Source organism: Aotus nancymaae, unplaced genomic scaffold (genome assembly GCF_030222135.1).
Source record: "Aotus nancymaae isolate 86718 unplaced genomic scaffold, 86718_ANA_hifiasm-v0.15.2.pri h1tg000020l, whole genome shotgun sequence".
In the NCBI taxonomy this organism is placed as follows: Eukaryota; Metazoa; Chordata; class Mammalia; order Primates; family Aotidae; genus Aotus; species Aotus nancymaae.
The window spans coordinates 44,815,329-44,840,272 of NW_026988432.1; the positions used below are offsets into that span (position 1 = coordinate 44,815,329).

Below are 24,944 nucleotides of genomic sequence, written 5' to 3' on the forward strand. Positions count from 1 at the left end.
TGACTAACAGCTGCATAATTCAGTGAACCAATATTTTCTAAATGATCAATGCACAATATTGCAAAATCATACATAGCTGAAAGACTCAAAATACAAGATAGACTAATGGATTTTGCAGAATGGAATACAAAAGTTCATTGATACGGTTTCACATTTTGATTGCAACTAACCTTTAAGTTACCATTGTCAACTTTTGACAAAAGTATTTCAAAAGAATATTCATATTCACCTGAAAAAGCTATTCAAATATGCCTCCCTTTTTCAAGTACATATTTGTGTGAAGTTAGATATTCTTTACATCCTTCAAACAAATTAATATATCACAACAGAATAAATGAAGGAGCATCTATGAGAACTCGGCTGTCTTCTATTGAACTAGGCATTAGAGATTTTCCAAAATATGTAGATCAATGTCCCTTTCTTTGCTAAATATTCTCCTGTTTTGAAAAATATAACTATTTTTCATAAAAATATTTGTGTTAGCCTATAAAGTGCTTATTATTCTTTCATGATTAATAAATACATGCTTTAAATTTTTCCTGGTTTGAATTTCTAATAAGGTAAATATTTAAATCAATGAACTCATAAGCAAAAGCTCTTTGAGATCCTCAGTAATTTTTTTAATTTTATTTTTTAATTTGTCAATACCTATTTATTTATTTTTTTACTGCATTTTAGGTTTTGGGGTACATGTGAAGAACATGCAAGATTGTTGCATAGGTACACACATGGCAGTGTGATTTGCTGCCTTCCTCCCCATCACCTATATCTGGCATTTCTTCCCATGCTATCTCTCCCCAACTCCCCACCCCCTGCTGTCCCTCCCCTATTTCCCCCTGACAGACCCCAGTGTGTGATGCTCCCCTCCCTGTGTCCATGTGTTCTCATTGTTCAACACCCACCTATGAGTGAGAACATGTGGTGTTTGATTAGATCCTCAGTAATTTTTAAAGTGTAAAGACTCCTGAGATTCAAAACTTTGAGATGTGCTGCTCGAAGAGTGAAAGGTTTTCTTGCTGATTATAGTCGTATGATCAAATTCTAAACCAAGCTCATGTACCAAAGGGATTATATAAGAAAACAAGAGAGTAGCCAGTTTTGGAGAAGAATGTATGTTGACAGAGTGGGGAGCTATCCCATTACCTTTCTCAATACTGGGAAAGGATAGCACTGAAATTGCTGCAATTCTGCATGGAGGATCATTCCCATAGGGTGTTTCTAGGTTTCTAAGGAATCACTTGTGAGGACACCACACTTGGCCCCCATATGGAAGGAACAGTAATATGAAAAGCTATCTCTAACTGTTGCTCTCCTTTTTTTTGAGACAGAGTTTCGCTCTTGTTGCCCAGGCTGCAGTGCAATGGCGTGATCTCGGCTTACCACAACCTCCACCTCCAGGGTTCAGGCAATTCTCCTGCCTCAGCCTCCCGAGTAGCTGGGATTACAAGCGCCCGCCACCATGCCCAGCTAATTTTTGTATTTTTAGTAGAGATGGGCTTTCACCATCTTGGCCAAGATGGTCTTGTCCTGACCTCGTGATCTGCCTGCCTCTGTCTCCCAAAGTGCTGGGATTGTAGGCATGAGCCACCGCGCTCAGCTTGGTGTCCTTTTTTATAGACAATATTATACTTCCAGAAGAACCTGAATTGCTTTTCTCTCATTTAAAAGAAGGATACAGAAACAGCATTTCACCAATTGACTTTGATCAAAATAGTGATTTATAGTAGTTTCAGCTATTTACAGAAAATACCCCTTTTTAGAAGAATGAGGTGGTTGTAATATCGCTTAGGTGAAATCCATGATGAAGGATCCTTTTTAATTCCATTTGCTGGCCATACTGTGGAGTTAATCTTCAAAAAGCATGCTCCTAAAAGGGGAAAGAACAATTGATGATTTAATTTCTAAATTTAAAAACTGTTATTTAAATGAATCACAATAAAATGATCTAGTCTTTAAATGAAGTCCCCATCAGCAGTCCCCTGGCCTCTCTCTTAGCTGACAAGTGGCTCCTGCTCCCGGTCTCCATTTAAAGCCCTGGCTTTTTGGGCCCACATTATTCAGATGCTAAAACATTAGGGTGAACACATACATTGGCCTCAGCAAAAAGGTCATGCTGATTTAAGATCTAAATTACATCTGGGAGATATGTTATCAGTGACTTAACTGTACAAATGCCTAGCCCAAGATAATGTAAGTCAACTGCCTTGTCCTTGGGAATGTATTTAAATGACCCAGACACAAAACAGTTCTGTTGTAACATGGAGTGTGTATGTGTGTGTGTGCGTGTGTGTGTGTGTGCGTGTGTGTGTGTATGTTTCCACTTAATATCCTCACCATGTCCCTGATATTCTCATGGTTTCCCTCTTTTATTGACTTAGCTTCCTTCTTTCTCTTCTCTTTGGGTTTTGTCATTTTTCTTTAACTCCTTCCAGTTTTACTTGCTAAGTTAGAGCCCTTATAACAGCTGTTACACTTCCCATTGTCAGGGAAATATCCTGGCAATCCCATCCACCCAGTTAACTTGTCCCCTCCTCCCCTGCCACTCTTCCACCTTCCCTGCACCAACTCCTGGCTCATCCTGCTGGCCCAGGGGACCGAACTTGCAGGCACAGCTGCCATCAGGTTGACCTACCAGGCCAAGTATTAGCTGATCTTTTCCTTTTAAGTCATAAAATAAGCTGAAAGCTCTCTTAAAACAAAACAATGTATTTACATTTTAAGTATTTTTCTAATAATTTGGTTAAGTAATTGATCTATTGCCTTATGATTAGCATAAAACATCTTCCTGATGTTGAGAAAATAGGGCAATGATAATACAACGATTATCCTGTAGCCTATGATAATACAACGATTTGCTTTCAGTTCATTATCATTGTCCATGTTTTGACTGACTTGGCAAAAAAAATAATAATATCTTGATACTAGGCTGTCCCCTTTAAAAACTCATAACTTTAAATATAGTATGGCTTGAATAATCGTTTTTCTTGAGAAAATATACTCTTGTTTCAGCCAATTGCAGTATTTTTATTTTTGGAGATATTCTAATTGGACATCTTTTCTGACTGGTTTCAGTAGCAATTTTAGAGACTCCAATTGGAATGAAATAGAACTGGAAGAATTTTAGGGCTTCACTTTGAAGTAATGTTCAGATTTTGTGACACTTTCTCTGTGCTCTTTTGCGAGGAAGAGTATGAATCTGCATGTAAAACTCCATGCTCTACTGCTGGAGTATGTAATGGACGCCAGGGCCCTGCTGCTCGGTACTGCCCTTTGAATGAAGGCAGGATACAAAAAATGCCCTACCCCAAAGACCATTGCCTTGCTCAATTTTATGCCCTCTCCTTGGAGGGAGCCCCAATCCAGTGATGTGGGAGTACAAAGACCTGCCCCCATTTCCCCATTCAGGACGTGTCTAAGAGGGAGTCATCCCCACTCCAGAGCTCCCTGGAGGATGAGCTGAGGCCTCAGCTGCAACAACATCATAGTCCAACTTCACCCTCTGCCCAGGCCAGGCCAGATCCCTCAGCCTATTATACATTTTCCAGGAGCCCTCCCCAATATACCTCCTGCATATAAATATCCATCTCAGAGTCAGCTTCCCAAGGGACCCACTGGAAACAAGGTAGTTTCAGAAGTCTATTCGCATTTTAGAGATATTTTTAAAGCAAGACTTTAAGTCTTCTACTTGAAAACTTGTCCACATGAAGCCAGAATTAACTGGAACCTTCTTTGATGAAAAAGCTTCCCCAAACATGCCTGCATCCCCTTCCTACGGGCCTCAGCTCAGCACCACTACAAGGCCTTTAGAACAAAAACACTTGCAGGCCACCTCTCCCCTTTACCAGGAAGGTTTGAACTTGCAGGCAAAATCTGTTGTGCCTTTGAAGTCACAGACCACCCCACACTCCAGAAAACAAAACCCACACAAACAACTGTACACAATGTTGGATACAATTCCAGGAGAATAACGAACCTCCATAAATCCCAATTTAAGAATCGTTGACATACAGTGAAAGTAATAGGAACTTTTAGAGTCTGAAATCAGTTGTCCCAGTATAGGAAATGAAGAGAAGAAGGCAAGAGCCAAAGTATAGCAAAAATATCCTAGTTCCTCTCCACGTGATTTCACCAGTAGGTTGTGAATAATCAAACATCAGCCTAAACTTACATTTTGCAGAGTCGAATTCGCTGTATTTGAACTCATCTTTTTACGATATTTCTTCCTGGTGCAATAGACACTGACAAGAGTGACGATCAGCATCAAGGCGAACACAGCGACAGTAGATGAAACGGCAATGACGATGGTGTCTCGGGTGGAGCCTCTCTTTTCACACCTTTCTCCCATGTACCACCAGTCTTCCCCTGACCGGCACCTGCACGTTGAGAGAGTGACTCAGAGTTATGAGTTGATATCTAGCTCTGGAAATCTTTACCATTAAAGATGTGGATCACCTTTAGTCTATTTGATCACCTATAGATCATTGCTATGTGGAACTATTTTACCCACTCTGGACTGGAGCGAGACTAGTACCTAGAGCACAGGTAGAAGCAATGGAAAGGAAAAATGAAATTCCTTCTAAGCTGATACTAAAACAGCATCTCCAAGTTAGAAAAGGCCAATAGTACAGATAAAAGAGAAAGGTTAGTAGTTCTCAGTGTCCCACACCTGCCACCCTTCAGCTTCACATCTTGGCCAAGCCCTCCACTGAACGTCAGTATCTTCATCTAGAAAATGGAGGCAGCTACACTTAAAATGACTGAACTGTTATGAGGACTTTTTCAGACAATTAGAATATAGTATCCTTTTTTTTTTTTTCATAAAAAATTTGTGTTGTCTATCACAAAGATAGTTCTTGTGGCTAGCTAAAGCCCCAAAAGGAGAATGAAAAAAATAAATATTCTATGAATGGCTTTAAGATGAAAACTAACTGATTTCATTCATATGAACTATCAAGTATTCAATCCTATGTTATGGGAATAAAATTTCTAACCAAAGAATGGAGAGATCTCTTCCAAATGATTCTTACCTGCACTCAGCTTTACCATCTCGAACAGTGCAGACACCATCATTTTCACAGGTGATTTCTGAGCAGAGGTCTTGGATGCTAGAGGTTGGTGATGGCTGGATTTGTGTAGAATTGAGGTAAGATATGTCTAGGAATATGGGGAAGAGTGTGGATGGAAGTCAGCTTTTGTTTAACAAACATTTGATCTTTAAGATTCTTTTTCTTTTTTCTTTTTTATTAGCAGTAGAATCTTGCTATGTTGCCCAGGCTGGTCTTGGCTCCTGAGCTCAGGCAATCTTTCTACCTCGGCCTCCCAAAGTGCTGAGATGATAGGCATGAGCCACCATGACCAGCCCAGTCTTAAGTTTCAAAATAGACAATGTTCAGATTTTAGGCTTGTGAGAAATTCAGGTAACCTTGAAGTACAGTCTAGCAACATTCATAGGCAGTGAGATAAGACTAGACAAAGGGAAACTGGACCAGCTTGCTGGCTCCAACTCAACCACATGCTAGCCTGGGTGAGTATATGCCCCTGATACCAACCTTTAAAAGACAGATGAAGAAACCAAAACTCAGAAATTTAAAGTAATTGAGGGCATTGCCCAAGGTCACAGGTCTCTGGCTTGGTAGAGCAAGTTGGTGGAGATTTGGAGCAAGACACAATGTGCCCTGACAACCAGTGTTATGTTCTTTGCAGTATTTGTTGTTGCTTCTTGAAATCACTATGGTCAAAGAGAATTGATGCGTATCTGATTTTTTCCCCTCTGCTCATGAAATGTTTTCTCTCTTAACAAAAGTTATTTCTGAATAATTTTTCCAAGAGGCATCATCTAGATTTACTCTAATGGACACTGGGTCAAAATTTTGTGGGTTTTAATTGCACCACCTTTCATCACAAACAAGAACCTGATTTACTGAGATGCAGCTGGGTCTTTTAAAATTCTACCCCATAAAAAATGGCAACCACCAGCATTGCTGCAAAATGTATTTATTGGCCGCCACAAATAAGAAATTTACCATTAATCTAGCAGTAGATTAATGTCATTTATGCCAAGATATATATGTATAAGTATATATATCTTCTCATTTATATCTTGTCAAGATATATGTATAATTATATATATTAATGTCATTTCTGCCGATATATATATATGCATATATATATAGATGTATATATATGCATATATATATAGATGTATATACATTTGAAACAGATAAGACACAGTCATTTCCAGTTTAATTTCATGTGCTTGTGTGATATTTTTATTTCAGGAATCCAAGAGTTTAATGGTTCTATTTTAACTTATTTCTAAAGAAATTTCCCAACCTAAAGGTTTCTACTATAGCTTCATGTGGTGGTCATTAAATTCTTTATTCCACAATCCTCACTGTTCCAAATTAAATTATTTTCATATTGTTAATAATTCATACTCCCCCCAAATCCCACACATGCCCATTTTCCCCACGTCTCTGTATAATACACCTAAAAATGGAATGCAGAAAAACATAGATAAAAATCAATGGTCACAACAAAAAGCTAGCTTATATAAAACTGTTTTTATTGACATACCTTCCACTGTCAGTAGGATATAAACATCATTTCCTTTTATAAAATCTCTGCTTTTCAGCCTCTCATGGGTTATAAAGGCACTGGTTCCATAGCCCCCACCTCTTCTAAACTCAGTTCCATTAGGGAAAAAAGCCACTGCTCCCACTTTGGAAGGCCTGTCCCAAAAATAGTTTCCATTATCTGAAAAAGCAATTTATATTAATGGAGTGTGTTTAGCATCATCTTAGCTTTTGGTGGTAGGAAAGAACAGGCAATGTGAAACACAATTAGGCTGGAACTCAAAATAATTAAATGATGCCATTGACCTGTGATGTATTCCCTGGCAAATCACTGGGGCTTGTTCATTTATACTGTCCTAGAGGAAATGAGATTGCCTGGCAGGGAGGACCACACTCTGGAATAAGAGTGGAGAGATACCAGAAGTTTCCTAGGTACCAGAGATATGATATTCCTGAGAATATCATATCTCTGTTCATTGGCCAGTATAGAAACCCTCCTATCTATTAGAATAATTTCTTAGTAGCCTTCTAAGGCTACTAATAGAATCCTTTTAACAAAGTTACAGAAGCCAAGGATTATTAAAATTAGAAGTGTGATCATTGGCTTTCAATGAGTTATGTCTTTTTGAGATGGGAAAGATGGGGAATGATGTCATGATTAGCAAGTCCTCTGTAACTTTTTACTAAGAAATTATGATGCATTCTCACACCCTTCCCACCAACACTTGAATGCACCTGCTCAATATCTTCCTTCTGGTCAAAAACTATCCCCATTTCAAATGCTGAATTGTTTCTGACAATTCCAGCGGCGTGAACAAGGTAGCATGAGTTAGGAGAACCCAGCATGCGAGGGCCTCTCCACCGCAGGCCTTTACACAGCTTCCACACTTGACCTGTACTAACTCTCAAAGCAAATCTGTGGGACTGTTACTACAGCCCTGGCTTTACAGCTGAGGATACTGGGGCCTTAAGAGATTATTTGCTCAAGAGCACATAGCTAATAAGAAGCAAACCTTGGACTTGAATGTCACACTTGAAAACCAACACTCCTTGCACGGAAGTGGAAATTTGGGGACGGTCATCAAGTCTCAGGAATACAGTCAGTATCTTCTCTGTTTGTTGGAGTCCTTGCTGACAGTTCTGATGAACTCTGTCTGAGAAACTCTGTCTACAGTTCTTGAAACCTTTCCCCTAAATATCTGTTCTTAAGATTTGGGGCTCAAAATTCCCTAGTTAACTAACTGTGCAATTTCTCATTCCCAAAATTATCCATCCCTCCTAGAGCAATGATTGTTTATTAGCAATAAAGAAAATGAGTTACAAACCAGTGGTCATAAATGGATCTGTAGTTATACTCCGCTGATTGGACATACGCTGTCGAATGTCAGGATTTTGATCCAAAAGTGTCATTGTGGCTTGTTGCCAAGGACATGGCCACTGTAATTGATCATCATTGGCTCCAGAGATCAAGTGGAAATATATGCCTGCATTAGTCACATCAGCTAGATTTAAGAAAATCTGAAAGGCATAACCTTTAGAAGAGTAGAATGGAGGGCTATACAGAGTTCCATTTGGGCTGCCAATGAACTCTGTGAAATTCCTTATATGCCACGTATGATGAGGGCACCGTGTTTCCGAAAGATTGATGTCATCAATAGACAGACCACCCAGTGATGCGCCAGAGCCTTTGCGTCCTTCAAACACCACTCTAAACTTCTTAGTCACTTGCAACGTTATGTGATAAAGTTGCCAGCTCCCAATGGGTATTTCTATAAAAAAGTCATTATTATTTCAAAGGCAAAGAACTTTAAATCATGCACATGTCAACATTAGATTTCTAGCCTTCTTAGACAAAGGATCATCCAAAACCGATTTATTTCTACAGGTCAGAGGTATGATTTTTTCAAAGCTCCAGCCTAGAATTATTTACTTCAAGGTGCTTCTGTGGGGTCAGACTGTTCTCTGGAATAGCTGAATGTTTGTCTAGCTGTTTCTCAAATAGATCACCCTTTCCTAGAGATGGGTGAGTTAACAACAATATCTAGCTCATGAGTAGTTCATGCCGTATTCTGTGAGTTACCTGCCATTCTCCATTAGTTAAACAGCCAGCAAGCCCAACACTTGTAACACTTCTGCCCAAGATTCCTGTGATACTCAGGCAAAGCCTTCTTTAATATATTTATAGTTTGATTGGAATACTTCCCTTACATGCAAAATCATCAATCAACTTTTTGGTAATACTAAACAAGAATTCACCAAACTCTAGAAAGCCCACATCCTGCAATCTACTCTTTAGATCACTTACCAGTGACTCAGCATTTTAAGCATTTATCTGATATTTGGTACTACCTCCTTTCTTCCCAACCTGCACTTCCTCCCCAACTATTAGCCCATACCACTCGCTAGCAGCACATGATATGCCATTTTGTCTGATTTTCTTGTATCACATACTAAAATAAGCAGTATACTGAATAATCTGCAGAAGCCCTCAGATGGACAACAGCTGAGAAATTCATGTCTAACTAGTGGTTAACACAAAGTCTTAAAACAAAAATATGTTGTCACTTAATGTGAAACACAACTACTTGAAAGCAAGTTAGACATACCCAAATGACAGAAAATAAGCAAGCTTCTCAAGTAGCTTTTTGTGTTATTATGTATCAATGACACACCTACAGATTGCTAATAGAAAGGATTCCCCTTCCAATTCTGGACAATTATATATATTATAGATACATTATATCAATATTCATATTAATTTAGATATAATACATAATATATAATATTTATAGTAACATATATATGTCTTTTATATATAAGGCTTTTATATATGTAATACATAATATGTCATAATTATACTTTAAATATTTTATATTGTTACATAAATAATATATATGTATAATGTGTGTATATTCTTAGTGATATTAAGAACCTTACTGCTCATAGGTGTTCACAAAGAAAAATATCACCTGTATTTCAGATTGTTTCTCATTGTTAAAAACAGAAGGAAAATGGCATACTATATTACATAATATGTATCCAGTTGTGGAACAAACTGAATTACTCAATTCATTCAAGCCATGAGATGATTGTGTGGAGTAGACAGTAATATATTTGCCAGCCCACAACCCCTTCCTTTCTCAGGCCACCCCCTTAACCATCTACTAGCATAGCTGGTCAACATGGCTCTCCTCTCCGACACATTATTGGTATGAAGAGTGGGTACCCACTTCCCACTCATGAATTGCTCCAGAATTTGTGTTTAACTTAAGTCGTAAGCATCCCAGTTCTTCACTGGGATTTATTTTTTAAGCTTGATATTAGAGGAAGAGTCCTTTTTCCAGACTGGTAGCAAATTTGGTCAAATGTAAGCTAGGAAGTGAAACAACCAAAGTACCAGTCTTATAAACAAAGCCATTCTGAGATAAAACAAGAGGTCCCCAGCAATGTTCAGAGGCAGATCTATTAATAATTCTCTCTCAATCCAGTGTCTCCCTCATCTGTCCCACAGGCTGTAACTAACCTTCAGCCAAGAACCTGTCCTATTTTGCCTAAGCTAGTTCACATTGTATTTTTATTGTATATTTTATTTTATTTTATTTTATTTTATTTCATTTTATTTTATCAGAAACAGTCTTGATCTGTCACACAGGCTGGAGTGCAGTGGCGCGATCTCAGCTCACTGCCACCTCCGCCTCCTGGGTTCAAGCCAGTCTTCTGCCTCAGCTTCCCAAGTAGCTGAGACGACAGGCGTGTACCACCACTCCCAGATAATTTTTGTAACTTTTTAGTAGAGACAAAGTTTCCCTATATATTGACAAATCTGATCTGAAACTCTTGACCTCAGGTGATCGGCCCGCCTTGGACTCCCGAAGTGCTGGGATTACAGGCATGAACCATTGCACCCAGCCTTGTATTTTTATTATTCGCCAAGAACTAACCTCCACAGTACCAGTGTTACATGACAGAGCACTCAGAAAGAATCTTCATTTTAGCTTCCTTGCCACAGCTTAAAACAAGAAGAATCTAGGTCTTAGTTGAAAAGTAGTGACTCAGTAGCTCCTAACCTGTTGTAAATGGTTGCATTAACTAAAGAAAAGACCTAAGATTGACTCACTTTAAACCCAAACAACAAAGATGTCGACACTGTACCTTTTATTTCTTCCACAAGGATTAAATCACCGTCCACATTGTCTGCAGAATACTCCCTGATGTAGATGTTCAGTTGATCACTTTCACTTCCGCTGTTGTATAAGTAAAATTGCAAGCACTGAAATCCTCTTTTAGGGTACAGCGTTCTACTTTCTAGCACTGCTGTGTTCCCTACATTTACAGAACTGCTATCAAAATGCATGAAGAAACCAGAACCTGTTAAAGAAAAGCAGAATTGATAGAAAACAGATATTGGGTATAGGAATGTGTGTTTGTTAATGGCGGCAGCTAGATTCTTTACACAAGGCGTAAGTAACATCCATGTATAAATGGCAAGGGAGAAACAACAGAAGCCTAAGCTACATATGCGGCACTTGCAAAAGCTAGCAGATTGACATAACAGTATAAAACTCGAACCTCTCTATTATTTATAAAACGTTTACTTACAATAGTAGTTTTCCGTGGGCACTGATCCTTGCTTATCTTCATTTGCTATGAGCTATAACGATATAGCAAGTTTAAGTATCAAATGCTAATTTTTTAAAAAAGCCACTGTAAGGCTTCAGGTCATGCCCAGACAGCAGGGCTAAAGGGTAGAGTTTACACGGGACGCCTTTCCAATGTCCACAGCCCTGGTCCAGCTCCAAGTGGGAAGAGCTACCATTGGAAAAGATGCTAAAGAAGGTTGTTCCCCTTCTGAGAATACAAAAAAGGAACATGGAAATTAAAGTCAAAAAGAGGGTTTGAAACCTGGGTAGGTAGAGTTGTAGTATCTGTGTCTTCCAAGGCTAATTCAGCATGAACTTGTAGTCTTTCTGGAGAGGTGAACACATGCTGCAGACAGGAGCGAGAGTCCAACCAGGAAACCAGGGCCTTGGCTGACCTGCCCCCACCCCCTTTTTTTTTTTTTTAACACTTTCTAAACAGCAAAAAGTGACGGCCACCTGGTCTGGATTCTTCTTCCTTTCCTCCCTCCCTCCCTATCTACTTTCCTCTGGTCTAAGTAGGACCACTAGCCTCTATCCAAATGTTCATTTAAAAAGAAAAAGAAAAGGAAAAGCACCTTTTTGTCCTTAGAGGCCTCCAATTCCTGCCTAGATCATCTGAGCTATTAAGCACTTGCCCGAAGTTCTGAAGTCTAGTTTTACATATTTGTTGCCAGAATAAGCAAATAAGTAAAAATTTGGTGCTTGTAGCCAAATGACTACTTAATGCAAAACAAAATGAAGATGGAAAAGGATATGCATCTGAAGAAAATTAAATAAACTGTGCTTTTTAGATATTTTTGTAACAAGAGCATATAATCACATCCAGCTACAGTTCTGAAACAATAGTTCACAGCCTACTGCTGTCCACTGGAAAGAGTCTCTTGAATTCTGCAAACTTCTAGAAAACAATAGTACTGCCCCTGAGATAAGAGTCCATGCAGGAGGCTCAGTCTGGTATATGCTCCTATGGGAACACACTGGTAGAGGCGTCACAGAACCCAGCTCTGACTTATAGAAAGAAAAATAAACTCAGAAAGGAAAAGCAAAGAAATTAATAATGTCTTTATAAGGTGCAAGGCCTACTTCTTAGTAGTAATCTAATGGATAATTATTAATAATTCTGATAGAAATCAGAGGTGAAATCCCACTCTTTCGTAGAGAAGTACATGCCTATTGCCACTGAGTATACAATCTAGGAGCATCTCACTCCTATTACCTTGACACTGGCCCATGTTGGAGTGATCGCTCTCTGGCCCCCTGGGAACCTGCGAAACCCGTTGCCAGTCAGCATTATCTCCTGAACTTTGGATCATACCACACACATTTTCCAGTTCAAAATTGCACGAGTCCATAAAACTCAACGAGGAGGCTACAAAAGCAAAAAACTATTATTGACACTCATACAGCATGATAATCTAAGTAACAAAAACTGAACTTATCACAGTGTTAGAAATGCTAGGATGGTATTACAGGGGACGCCTAGCTGATTCTGGGTGATGGTGGCTTAAAGATCACTCTTTATCTGCAGAACCCCTACAAAGAAAATAATTAATTCTGTAGATCTGAATAAGCTCCCTGCCCCAAGTCTTTTTACAAAAATTATCTAATTTGTAGAAACCTGAGTCTACACTCCCCTAGTTATTCGAATCATTAAGCCACAATCCAGATGATTTGATCCCATTCATATTACAACTATACATATCATTTTAGCTAAGAAGAAGTGTGAGTATCAATCTGATCCACATTTGAATTGGTAACAGCTTTAAAAACCTGCCTGAGGCATATTTCTACAGGACCCAATTTATTTTTAGATCTCAACAGCAGATGTGGTGAAAAGAAAAATGCGGCTTCCAAGTTGTAGATGGAGATCTGAGTGCTATTCTGTTTACTTCCTGAACATCACATTTCTATAATTTCAGAAACCCCACCAATGCTTGACAAAATGGTACAGACTATCATTTTTTCCTACATAACAGAGGGAAATACAAGTCATTTCGAAGAACCTGTCACATACAGCAGTTATATAGTCGATTCAATTTTAGGAGATCGGCGTCACTGAAATCCATTCGTTGGCCAATCACATCCTCGAAGTCTGAGATTCTTGTGACGATTGTCGGCTCTGTTCCATTTTGGAATGCAGTTTTGCTGTAGTGCATTACTGAAGTGTAATCATAGGCAACGTTCAGGGAATCTGTTACGTTGTCACTATAGGCGTTAAAATTGTGCTCTCTGCCTAAAGGATAAATAAAAAATCTTTACTTGATGTTAACATAATTAACACAAGCAATTCTTGCTACAACTAACAACAGCTTCATTATTCCCATCTTACAATATAATATTCAAGCTTAGAACTGTGATACCTTAGTCTAAGCCTATAAGAACTGCTTGTGAAAAGGAGGATTCTAAAAAGTGTTGTTAACTAGCCTTGGCAACAAAGTGAGACCTCATCTCTAATAAATAGTTTAAAAATTAGCCGGGCATGGTGGGGCATGCCTGGAGTCTCAGCTACTCAGGAGGCTGAGGTGGGAGGATTGCCTGAGCCTGGGAAGTTGAGGCTGCAGTGAGCTGTAATGCAACTGCACTCCAGCTGAGTGACAGAGTAAGACCCTGTCTCAAAAAAAAAAAAAAAAAAAAAACAAGTGTTGTTGAACCAGTCGGGGCATTGGCCAACAATGATGGGAGGCTGAGGACATTCACAGTAGATGGAGATGGGAGTAACAAGACTTTGAAGAGATGGTCAGATGGAACCTGAGAATGATAACCTTCTAGTTATCCCAGAAAGGAGTCATTAGAAAGCACTGACATGTGGTTATTGACTGACCATAATTCATGGTTACTGGAATATGTGCAGATGTATTTAAAGCATGGTGAACCAGCCTGGACAACATGTTGAAACTCCATCTCTATGAAAAATACAAAAATTAGCCAGGCATGGTGCTAGGCACTTGTAATCCCAACTACTCAGGAGGCTGAGGCAGGAGAATCGTGCAGTGAGCTGAGATTGCGCCACTGCACTCCAGCCTGGGTGACAGACTGAGATTCTGTCTCAAATAAAGAAATAAATAAAGCATAATGAATATATTTAATAATAGTGTATTGTATATTTCAAAATTGCTAAGAGAAGAAATCTCAAATGTCTCATGATAAGTGAAGGGATGGCTATGCTAATTCGCTTGTTTTAGTCATACCACATTGTGTACACATGTCAAAATACCACTGTACCCCATAAGTATATACAATTATGATTTGTCAGTTTAAAATAATAATAATAAACAAAAGTAAATACATTTAGAGAAGATGCCAGGCTATTTAGCATATACCAATGGGCAACTGATTCCAACTTGAAATGGAATGATTCTATGGGCATAGTGAGGTGGTTCTAATCTCCAAAACATAAAGATGTGTTATCAAATGTGGGCAAAAGTTTTGATTAAAATAAGACTTTGGAAATCCTAAAGAGTGTGGCTGTGGATTAAAGCTAAACACTGCTTTTTCTCAAGAAATCTTTTAGTTTGCTGCTATGCCTGACCCCATTCGAGATAACAAGAGGTGGGAGATGAAGAGCAAGAGCTATGATTTCAAGAACTGTGGTGTCAGGGGACCTTGTACAGGGCACTCCTCACAGTGCCTCAGACATAATAGCAATGCCCTTTCCTCTGCCTCACCCCATACAGGCAGGACAGATGAGGAAGCTGAGTGTCACTGTGGAATGTGGAAAACATGAACTCTAGTCAGACATGGTTATTAAGACTTTGTGACTTTGAACACAAAATCACCAACAGTTCAGGCTATTCAACTATTACTGAAAATTGTTCCATGAAACAATAAATCCAAATATTCTACAAGCTACTCTGCAAAAAGAAGAAAGTAGATCATGATCAAATCATTTGGAGAAATGCTTGTTTTCTTAGAGATTTACAATTCCTGTCCACCTAATAAAGACTCTAAGCAGTATGGCAAGATAAATAAGTCTAATTTCTTTTAACCTAGATGCTGTGGTTTGAATGTGTCCCCCTAAAAGCATGTATTGGAAACCTAATCCCCACTGTAACAGTGTTGGAGGTGGGGCCTATTGAGAGGTAATTAGGCGATGAGGGTTCTGTCTCATAAATGGATTAATCCCATTGTTGCAGGAGTAGGTTTGCTACTGCAGGACTGGATTCCTTGTAAAGACAGATTGGCCCTGTTTTTCCTCTCTGACTCTCTCTTGCCCTTTTGCCCTCTGCATGGTATGTGACACAGCAAGAAGGCCCTCATCAAATGCCCACCCCTTGATTTTGGACTTTCCAGCCACCAGAACAATGAGGGATAAATTTCAGTTTTTTATAAATGACCCAGTCTGTGGTGTTTTGTTATAGCAGCTCAAGATGGACTCAGACTTGAGGATTTGCCAAATTGGGCCACAGACCCCTTTTCACAGAACACTCATGAACATATTGTGGGACCGAATGTGCTTTAAGAACCACAAAACCAGTTTCTATGGGCATATCTACCTCATATGAGTTCTGGAATACTAGTGCTCCAATAGCTCAGAATGAGTTAGAGCTGAATGAAATAAGACATCAAAACATCAAAGTCTTAAAATCATTAACAGTTGCCACAGATGACAAGAGAGGACACATGCTTAGAAATTCAGTCCTTAACTAAAAACGTAGGAAAACAAGAGAAATGTACCTGACTGAATTCTGTCCCACATTATCCTGACATAGTCATCCCGGTCAGAACGCGACTGCTCATGCCAGAATCCCAGAGCGTGGAGGAACTCGTGTTGAACCGTTGCTATTCGGTCACAGTTTGCCCCGATGGAAAGTTCTTGCCTCCCAACCCGCCTATTTCCTACTGAAGACCAGCAACTTATAGAAGAGTTTACAAGAAAGGGGGAAGAGGACGTTACAATCTGGGGTCTCAGGGCAGAATCCCCACTGCCTAGTCCACTTCATTACCCACCTAATCCTTTACTCTTCTATCTGAACACTGTGCATTTCTCTCTTAACACAGGTGATATAGTTTGGATAATTGTCCTTAACTCAAATCTCATGTTGAATTGTAATTCCCAGTGCTGGAGGTGGAACCTGGTGGGAGGTGTTTGGGTCATGAGGACAAATCCCTCATGGCTTGGTGCTGTCTTCACAATAGTGAGTTTTCATGAGATCTGGTCATTTAAAAATGTGTGGCACCTTCCCCTCCCCACTCTCTCTCTGGCTCCTGCTTTTGCCATGTGACATACCTGCTCTACCTTCACCTTCCACCATGATTATAAGCTCTGGAGGCCTCCCCAGAAGCTGAGCAGCTGTCAACACCATGCTTCCTGTAAAGCCTGCAGAACTGTGAGCCAGTTAAACCTCTTTTCTGTATGAATTACCCAGTCTCTGGTATTTCTGTATAGCAATGCAAGAATGATCTAATATACCAGGTATTATATAATATGAAAAAACCTTACAGACTAGGTGATCTTTAAAGAAGTTCGCCTAATGCCAAATATTACATAAGAGCAAATCATCCCCCAGTCCTGGTTTTTCCTGTGAATTTCAAAGTCTTTGAGATCCTCCTGGGTGTGCCTGTGCCCATTAACAAGGGCTTTACAGGGACAGCAACCACTCAGAATTGCCGAGCTCAAGACAAATAATACTGTTGCCTTCTTAACTCAAGAAATGAGTGGTTAGGTTAAAGTAAATTTAAATACAGACGTGGACATGCCTACATACACATGTTTTTTACTTGAAAGGGATAAACAGTATGTAAATTAGAAACAGGCTGAAATTCACAAGGTTGCGGGTCTGATGGCATGCGATCCCATCCATCTTGTCTAAAGGTGGTTGTATGTATGAAAATATAATTTCTATGTCTATGAAAACTAGATCCAGTTGTCTTTTACTCTCCAGCAACTAGCAAAAAAGTCCCCACCCCTTCCTAAAGGTCAGAGCCTAGGACGATTGCTATAATGTAATGTCCAAGGCACTAGAGTTCTCCTTAGAAGCCTTAGAAGACTAAGTCTTCAACTTACCCACTGCCCTTGATCACTGATATATAGTTTGTTTCTCCAGTCCAAGGCTTAAAGTCAATACATGTTTTTAGGCGATAGCGTTCAAATGCATTGAGGATAACTCCCTTAGCATTCATTTCTGAAGGAAGAAAACAAACAAAAATATACTTATTAAAACAATCACCATTGAAAAATCCACCATGAAAGCAGGCCATGCAATATATTGCTTATCATGAGTTAGTTCCTTCATGAATGTTGAGTCTTTTATTTTTACAGAAATTAAAATTCATTATCCATTGAATATCATACACAGTATAGTATCTGCTTATTCTTCAGATTCCTTATTTGGCCTCATATTTCTCTAGCACTCATTAATGGTGCATTACTAAACAATAAAAATGCATTTCTTTACCTCAGAGAACATATCCATTGTATCACAGGCAATCAAAATAAGTAATCACTATCACATACTTCATCTGAGAAGCCATAATACGTATTTAAAGCCTCACAGCTGGGCTTTTAATCTGAGGATCTTGAGATGGGAAGGTCTATGAACACCCTGAAATAGTAGTATATGTGTGTGTGTGTGTGTGTGTGCATATCTACATATGCAAAGTGCATTTTCTAGAGAGAGCTTTCATGAGCTCTGCAAGTGAATTCAGGGCCCAAAATATGGGTAAGAGCTAATGCTTTGGAGATAAGAATGATGTGGATATGGACCTCAAACAAGGCAGAGGCTTAGAAGAACCAACATGCAGGAAAATAAACTTGTGAGTGACCAGGAGGAAGCGCATGTATCAGATGCACATGGAGAAGCACCGCATGGGCCAAGTCTAGTAAAGTGAAAGATGGTAGCCTGCCAGGAGGTGGGAGACAGTATGGCAGAGGGAAAAGTGCTTGGACTTTGGAGCCAGACGCACCTAAGTTTTTCCCTATCCTCACCACTTAACTTTTAACATACAACTTTTACCATCAACCTTTGGAGTTTTGGTGTTATTATCAGTTCAGGGAGGAAATAAAATCAACTTTGCAGGGTATTGTGAATATAATAAGAGAAAGTAAAGGTGAAATTCCAAATGAAATTAGCATCTGTCAAACGTTCATTTCCTTTCTCCCTTCTTGAGTAACCGTTGCATAGACGTTCAAGGAAGATTACTTGGTATGCCTCTGTCAAGGCAGGTCTAAGAAGATCAAGAACAGGATTCACATAGACCCTAAAATCCGTTAAATTGTAAAAGGCACTAAGTTCAGACTTTTACAATACCACACAAATAATACACTATTACTATAAATAAGTTAAAAAATTGATATGAATGAAAAGAAATTTAAAATCCTATCATTTTGCCTTTGAATGCATATATTATATACATATATTAATATTTCTATTAAAAATAAAGTCATCATTTACATAGCATTTTACCAACTGTTTTTTCTCTAAATACTGTGTCATCAAAATCTTTTTTCATCATTGAGTATTGTTTTTATCATTTTAAAGAATGGAGCATTAAAAATTGGATCCATTAGGCATTGGATCACGGGCAATCAAAACAAATTACCACCACATACTTAATCTGAGAAGCTACAATACTCATTTAAGTCCTTGCAGCTGGGCCTTTAATCTGAAGACCTTGAGATGGGAACGTCTATGAACACCCTGAAATAGTGTGCAAAGTGTGAGTGTGTATGTGCACGTGTGTGTGTGTGTGTATCTACATATGGCTGTAGCATTCAAAATGTTCTGTCCTATAAGTATCATATTTGGGTTATTATTTCAAATGTAATGTTTCCTTCAATTAAGGTATGATCATTCTGACCACCATATCACTGGTTTAAACAAAATGTAAAAAGATCATACTAGTCTAGGCCACTTATTGATACTTAATGAAGATACTTTCTTCCCTGTGTTGAATAAATAAAGTAACATGTGAAAGCTTGATAAACACTGAGGCCCTCAACCAAGATAAGATCTTTATTTTCCATATGCCTTTATTTACCAAAGGCCTTAGTTAACCTTACATCATAGAGGCAGAAAGCTCCACTTGAAATCATGTCATAGAACTCTCCAGGCTTTGGAAAATGAGGCAAGTTGCTGGCAATCCTAGGGGTTCAGTAAGCAGCTGTTCAGGATTGTTTCCCCTTAGTAGGCCCTTCCAGTTTCTAGCACCTTCCCCTTCATTTCCATCCCCAACTCTTTACCCTCAGCATCCCCCACTGCTTTTTCTTCCTTGGCACTAAGGCAAGGAATTATAACTTAGGCCCCGGAAAGTATAAATGGCTGCTTTGAGTGTTACACCTTTCAGGGAATTTGCATCTACCAGCCAGGTAACATCTGAAGTTCAAGCTCAAAGACTACAGCCCTACTGGTAGAATTTCACAGGTTGACCTACTAGAATCTGAGCAATAGGGCCTTCCAGAATCAACCCTTCATAGGTATTTACTTTTGCTACCTGTAAGAGTGGCCTTACTTAGTAATTTTCTTAGTCTGAGTCATTTGAAGATGGTATACATTTCTGAAATGTAAGGATACTTTTCTTACATAGAAAATAAGTTGAATTCTACAACATTAAACAAAGGTATTTTCTAAACAAGAAATAATCAAAATCATATGATTTTTAAAAATTGGTCTATAAAAATTTGAAGTTTGATTCTAGTAAGAAGACTATACAATACAAAAATAAATGCAATAACATTAAGTGAACAAAATTAGAACAAAAAACTTAAGACATCATAGTTATAACTATGTAAAAATGTGCACAGTTTGGATAGTAGGATCTAGGCTGAATTTTTACCTAACATATTTCATATATATATATACACACACACACACACACACACACACACAAATGCTTATCAATTTATTTCAAAAATGTTATTAACTACATATAATATGCCAGAGACTATGGTAATCCTCCAGTTTGCAAGATGAAAAATAGCTCTTGTCCTCAAGGCATTCATTATGTTGTTTATAATGTTGTTTAAAAAATTAAATAAAGTCCATAAGGTTAGAGGGCTTTGGTTAAAATACATGGGGAAAAAATGGCCAAAGAGATATATAAAATTAAAGCTCCCTAATCTTTCATGGAACATAGTTAGGAGAATGGATTTAAAAAAAAAAAAGAAAGAAATATAGCTGGACGTGGTGGCTCACGCCTGTAATCCCAACACTTTGGGAAGACAAGGCAGGTGGATTGCTTGAGTTCAGGAATTCAAGACCAGCCTGGGCAACATGGTGAAACCCCATCTCTACCAAAAATATAAAAAATATCCAGGTATGGTAGCATGTACCTGTGGTCTCAGATACTTGGGAGGCTAAGGTGGGAGGATCACTTGAGCCTGGGAGGCACAGGTTGCAGTGAGCCAAGATCACACCACTGCACTCCAGCCTGGGTGACAAAGTGGGAAGGAAGGGAGGGAGGGAGGGAGGGAGGGAGGGAGGGAGGGAGGGAGGAAAGGAAGGTTGGTTTAAAACAAAAGAACTTAAAAATTTTTTAATCAAAACACTAAGCCAAAAAATATATATATTCAAAATCTTTCAGGTTCCTGATTCCAAAAGTCAGTGAATATCTTTCTCTCCTCATGTTCCGTGTGCTCTTTAAATCTTCCAGCCCTGTTAACTACTCTTGCCTTGGCTTTCCCTACCCTACTGTTGGTTTTTCATCTATCTCTCTGGCCAGTTCCCCCTTCTCAATAACTTCCACCAGATGTTCCTTCTATACCAGTTCCAAAACATGGCACTGAGTTTCACTCTTGACCATCGTCTTACTTATTCCACATAAACTTCCAGGATAAATCAGTAAAATCCAGTTATCTACGGAGACCTGTTATATGCAAGGCACTGTGTAAAATGCTCATCCGTAACTATGGCTTCAACCATCTCTTACATCCCAATGACTCCCAAACATTTCTCAATCTTGAATGACCAGGCCATATACCAACACTTTGGTATCGCCACCACAGTGACCCTGATGCATTTCAAATTCTGCATGTCAAAAACAAATATCCACCGTAGTTCTCTGTCTCATGCTCCTCAAGGTTAAATTCTCCATGCTGGTTAAAGACATTACCATCCACTCGGTTACCCAAAACTGAATCCCAGGCACTAGAATCTTTACGTAGGCCCACCTTCTTCTTGATCTCTTACAGTCAGTCACCAAATCTAACAAATGCCTCCTAAATAGCTTTTAAATTTATCTACTCTTGTCTATCCCTATTGAGAGAGTCTTGGTTAGGAATCTCTTTATTCTTTCTCTGAATTTACTCAGTAGTCTTCTAGCTGGTCTCCCTACCTTCTTTTTACCTCACTAATGACACATCTTCTATACTTCGACCAGAGTGATTATTTTAAACTGCAATTTTAACAATCTCACTACCACAATAATACTTTTGGTGGTTCCGTGTTATTAGTATACACAACAAGTTCTGTAACATAGGAAAGACCCAGGTCCTTCCCCATCTGGGTTCTGCCTACCTGCTCAACTTCCTACCTCCTCACTCTTAATCTAAATTCCAGCTCAGGGTTTTCTCCCTTCTCCAAGCCTTAGCAGATCATGGTCCATCTGGCTAAAGCACCTTCCCTTGCTATCAGAGGCCACACTAGCCCACATGGTGCCTGTGAGCCGATTAGAAAGAGGCACTACATCTGAGCAGGTGCTGCAGTTGCTGGCTGGCCAGATAAGTGAACAGCACTTTCACACAAGAAAATAAATGCCTCCTGGTGAACAGAAAGAACATAAACCTGGTATCAGCTCTACTTGTTTCCTGACTGAGCCACCTGAGAGCAGCATCTTGAAGCAGCTCTACATCATCAGTGGCATTCTCTTCATTCATTCCTCTCAGTCACAAAGACTTAGAGAATCTGAAAGCCAAGTTGATATGATGGCACCAGCTTTAGGAGGCCATGTCAGTTGTATGGTGTACAACTTACACAACCTTTGTGGCAGTCCTGCTATCTACTGTCATCTGCTTATAATGAATATGTTTTCTATCCAGGTTGAGTTTAATGTCCCTCCAATGTGCTCCCATAGCTTTTTGAACATATCACTAATCGTAATGTTTATTCCATTCTATTATTATTCACTTGTTTTATGTGAGTATCCACTGAAATGCATGATCTTTAAGGAAAATAGCAGGGTTTTCAAATACTGTATGTTCTGCCATAAGTGGAAGCTAAATATTACGTATACATGGATGTAAAGATAAGAACGACACTGGGGACTACAAGAAGGGGAAGGGAGGGAGGAAAGGGTTGGGGAAGCTACCCATTGGGTACTATGCTCAACTCCTGGGTGATGGGTTCATTTGTACCCCTAACCTCAACATCATGCAACACACTCATGTAACAAACCTGCACACGAAGCCCCTGAATCTAAAATAAAAGTTGAAATTTTTAAAAACTATAGCAGGCCAGGTGCAGTGGCTCACACCTATAATCCCAGCACTTTGGAAAGCTGAGGCAGGCAGATCACTTGACGCCAGGAATTCGAGACCAGCCTGGCTGACATGGTGAAACCCCATCTCTACTAAAAATTCAAAAATTAGCCAGGTGTGGTAGCACATTCCTGTAATCCTTGCTCCTCAGGAAGCTGAGGCAGGAGAATCACTGAAACTTGGGAGATAGAGGCTGCAGTGAGTCGAGACTGTGCCACTGCACTCCAGCCTGAGATAATGCCACTGCATTCCAGAGCAATTCTCTGTCTCAAAAAAAAAAAACCAAAAATGAAAAATAAAATTAGAAATTGAAAAACTATAGCAGAATTTCTACCCAAACTTTTCCCCAAAGAGCAATTTCTTTTTTTTTTTTTTTTTTTTTAGTAGAGACGGGGTTTTACCATGTTCATCAGGATGGTCTCGATCTCTTGACCTCATGATCCACCGCCTTGGCCTCCCAAAGTGCTGGGATTACAGGCTCTTTTTTTTTTTTTTTAGCAATTTCTAAACTAATGCTGGTCAGTGACATTGTCACTGGTCAGTAGATAAAATGAAGACCATGTTTAGAGTTTTCCAACACAATTAAATTTCTTCTATAGATAACTGTCCTTAGTTTTGGATTTGATTCTTCTGACTTTTTAACATTTGAATACTAAACTGATAACATTATTTATTGTATGAAAAGAGGATAATAAAAGCTAGTGGGTTGTTATTGTTTAAGTTCCTGACCTGGAGAAACAAAATGTTGATAAAACAATGCCAGTTCCTCAAGTTGTATTTAGTTGGTTATTTTGTGCATTGTCTCATATGTATAACTGATCATAGAGGAAACCTTAAAAAAAAGACTGGCTCCCTGTAAGCCCATCAGTCAGGCCTTCCCTGCACCTGTTTAGCAGAGTATATGGAGCAGTGCACATGGAGCTGTGTGCCTGCCTGTGCCCCCTCGCCTGCCTCCACTACATCATGGGTGAGTGCGCAGAGGCCCTGAGAAGCCAGCAGAAGGCAGTGCTGATGAGCGTGCAAGTGATGGGCATTAAGCACCCCAATACCATCCAGGAAAACATGCACCTGGCCCTGCACCGCTTCACCAGCAGGCAGCTGTCCCTGGTCCTAAGCCTGCTGCGTGGCACCCACTACCTCACGCTGCAAGTGCTACCTCATGTGCACTGCTTTGTACACTTTGTTAAACAGGTGCAGGCCCACACTGATGGGCTCACTGGGAGCCATTCTTTATTTTAAGGTTTACCCTATGATCAATTATACATATGAGAAAACTCATTAAAAAAAAAAAAAGACAACCGAGGTGGAGCTGCTGGACAACATCGGGTGGGTGCTGCACAGGGTGATGGCGTACAATCTGTCACCATGCTTCCTGGACAGCGCGTTGTCTGTCAGCACCACATACCACGGGCCCAAGGCCCTCAAGGTGGCCCTTGGCCACCACCTTGTCACCCGGGTCTGTGAGAGCAAAGCTGAGTTCCAGTTGGCCCTGCAGCACGAGAAGGAAGGCTGCACACCCTCCATAAGACCCACCTAAATGAGGACCAGGGGAAGACCAAGGAGAGCTCAGAGTACCTCAAGCGCCTGACCGAGCTGGCCGTGGCCCTGCAGCACACCATCAATGAGATCTACCGCAATGGTTCCAGCAACAACATCCCACCCCTCAACTTCACAGCCCCTGGCATGACTAGAGTCTTGGAGCAGCTCAAAGGCATCAATGGCACCCTCTTCATTCCTCTCAGCCAAAAAGATTTGGAGAATCTGAACGCCAATGTGACATGGTGACACCAGCTCCAGGAAGCCAACAGAAACAGGGATAAGGCCGAGGAAACCATGGCCACAGAGCCCGAGTCAATGCGGGCACCAGAGAACCTGGACTCCCAGCCCCTGGCTTCCAAGGACCCTTCTTCCCTGAGCTTGTAGGAATAGAAGGGGACAGGCAGATGGACAGTCAGCGGCCCCACTCACCAGGAATCCAGAATCCAGGAAAAGGGGTGTACCTGCCATCAGAAGAGGAAGCAAAGTTCTCTTCTTCCATATTTCACCCCACCACACCCCCAGCATCCTCCCAGGACCCTGGCCTGGCCTGCCTGCTCCCCAAAAGATGTTTTTGCACTGGTTCAATGAATATGTGATTCAGAGCCCCTCCCCCTAAAAAAAGACTGGCTCCTTAATCGTTATGTCCTTAGCATAACAAAGTAGGCTCTCCATAAATGTTGGTTGAACTAATTGCTATCTTGGTCAAGACACTGTAAATATTTCAGACAGAATCACTTAGGTTATTTTTATTGTTCATTTTGCTTATTTTTTTAAGTAAAT

At 39.8% G+C, this 24,944-nt stretch overlaps 1 protein-coding gene and 1 pseudogene across 3 annotated transcripts in view; one reads left to right on the forward strand and one right to left on the reverse strand.

The window, feature by feature from the left end:
• Positions 1 to 863: 863 nt before the first annotated feature.
• The window catches only part of MEP1B (meprin A subunit beta), a 30,099-nt gene continuing 6,018 nt past the window's right edge, over positions 864 to 24,944 (reverse strand). For all 3 annotated transcript variants that reach the window (XM_012447276.3, XM_012447275.3, XM_012447274.2), the window contains 10 exons: positions 17,220 to 17,337; positions 15,890 to 16,068; positions 13,230 to 13,448; positions 12,432 to 12,584; positions 10,728 to 10,943; positions 7,901 to 8,344; positions 6,577 to 6,756; positions 5,028 to 5,154; positions 4,169 to 4,373; positions 864 to 1,867 (listed from right to left, as the gene is read on the reverse strand). In XM_012447276.3, the coding sequence (XP_012302699.1) occupies positions 1,853 to 1,867; positions 4,169 to 4,373; positions 5,028 to 5,154; positions 6,577 to 6,756; positions 7,901 to 8,344; positions 10,728 to 10,943; positions 12,432 to 12,584; positions 13,230 to 13,448; positions 15,890 to 16,068; positions 17,220 to 17,337 (1,856 nt within the window). In that variant the 3' untranslated portion in view covers positions 864 to 1,852. The remainder of the gene's footprint in view (positions 1,868 to 4,168; positions 4,374 to 5,027; positions 5,155 to 6,576; positions 6,757 to 7,900; positions 8,345 to 10,727; positions 10,944 to 12,431; positions 12,585 to 13,229; positions 13,449 to 15,889; positions 16,069 to 17,219; positions 17,338 to 24,944) is intronic.
• On the forward strand, positions 19,470 to 24,548 carry LOC135276089 (clustered mitochondria protein homolog; annotated as a pseudogene).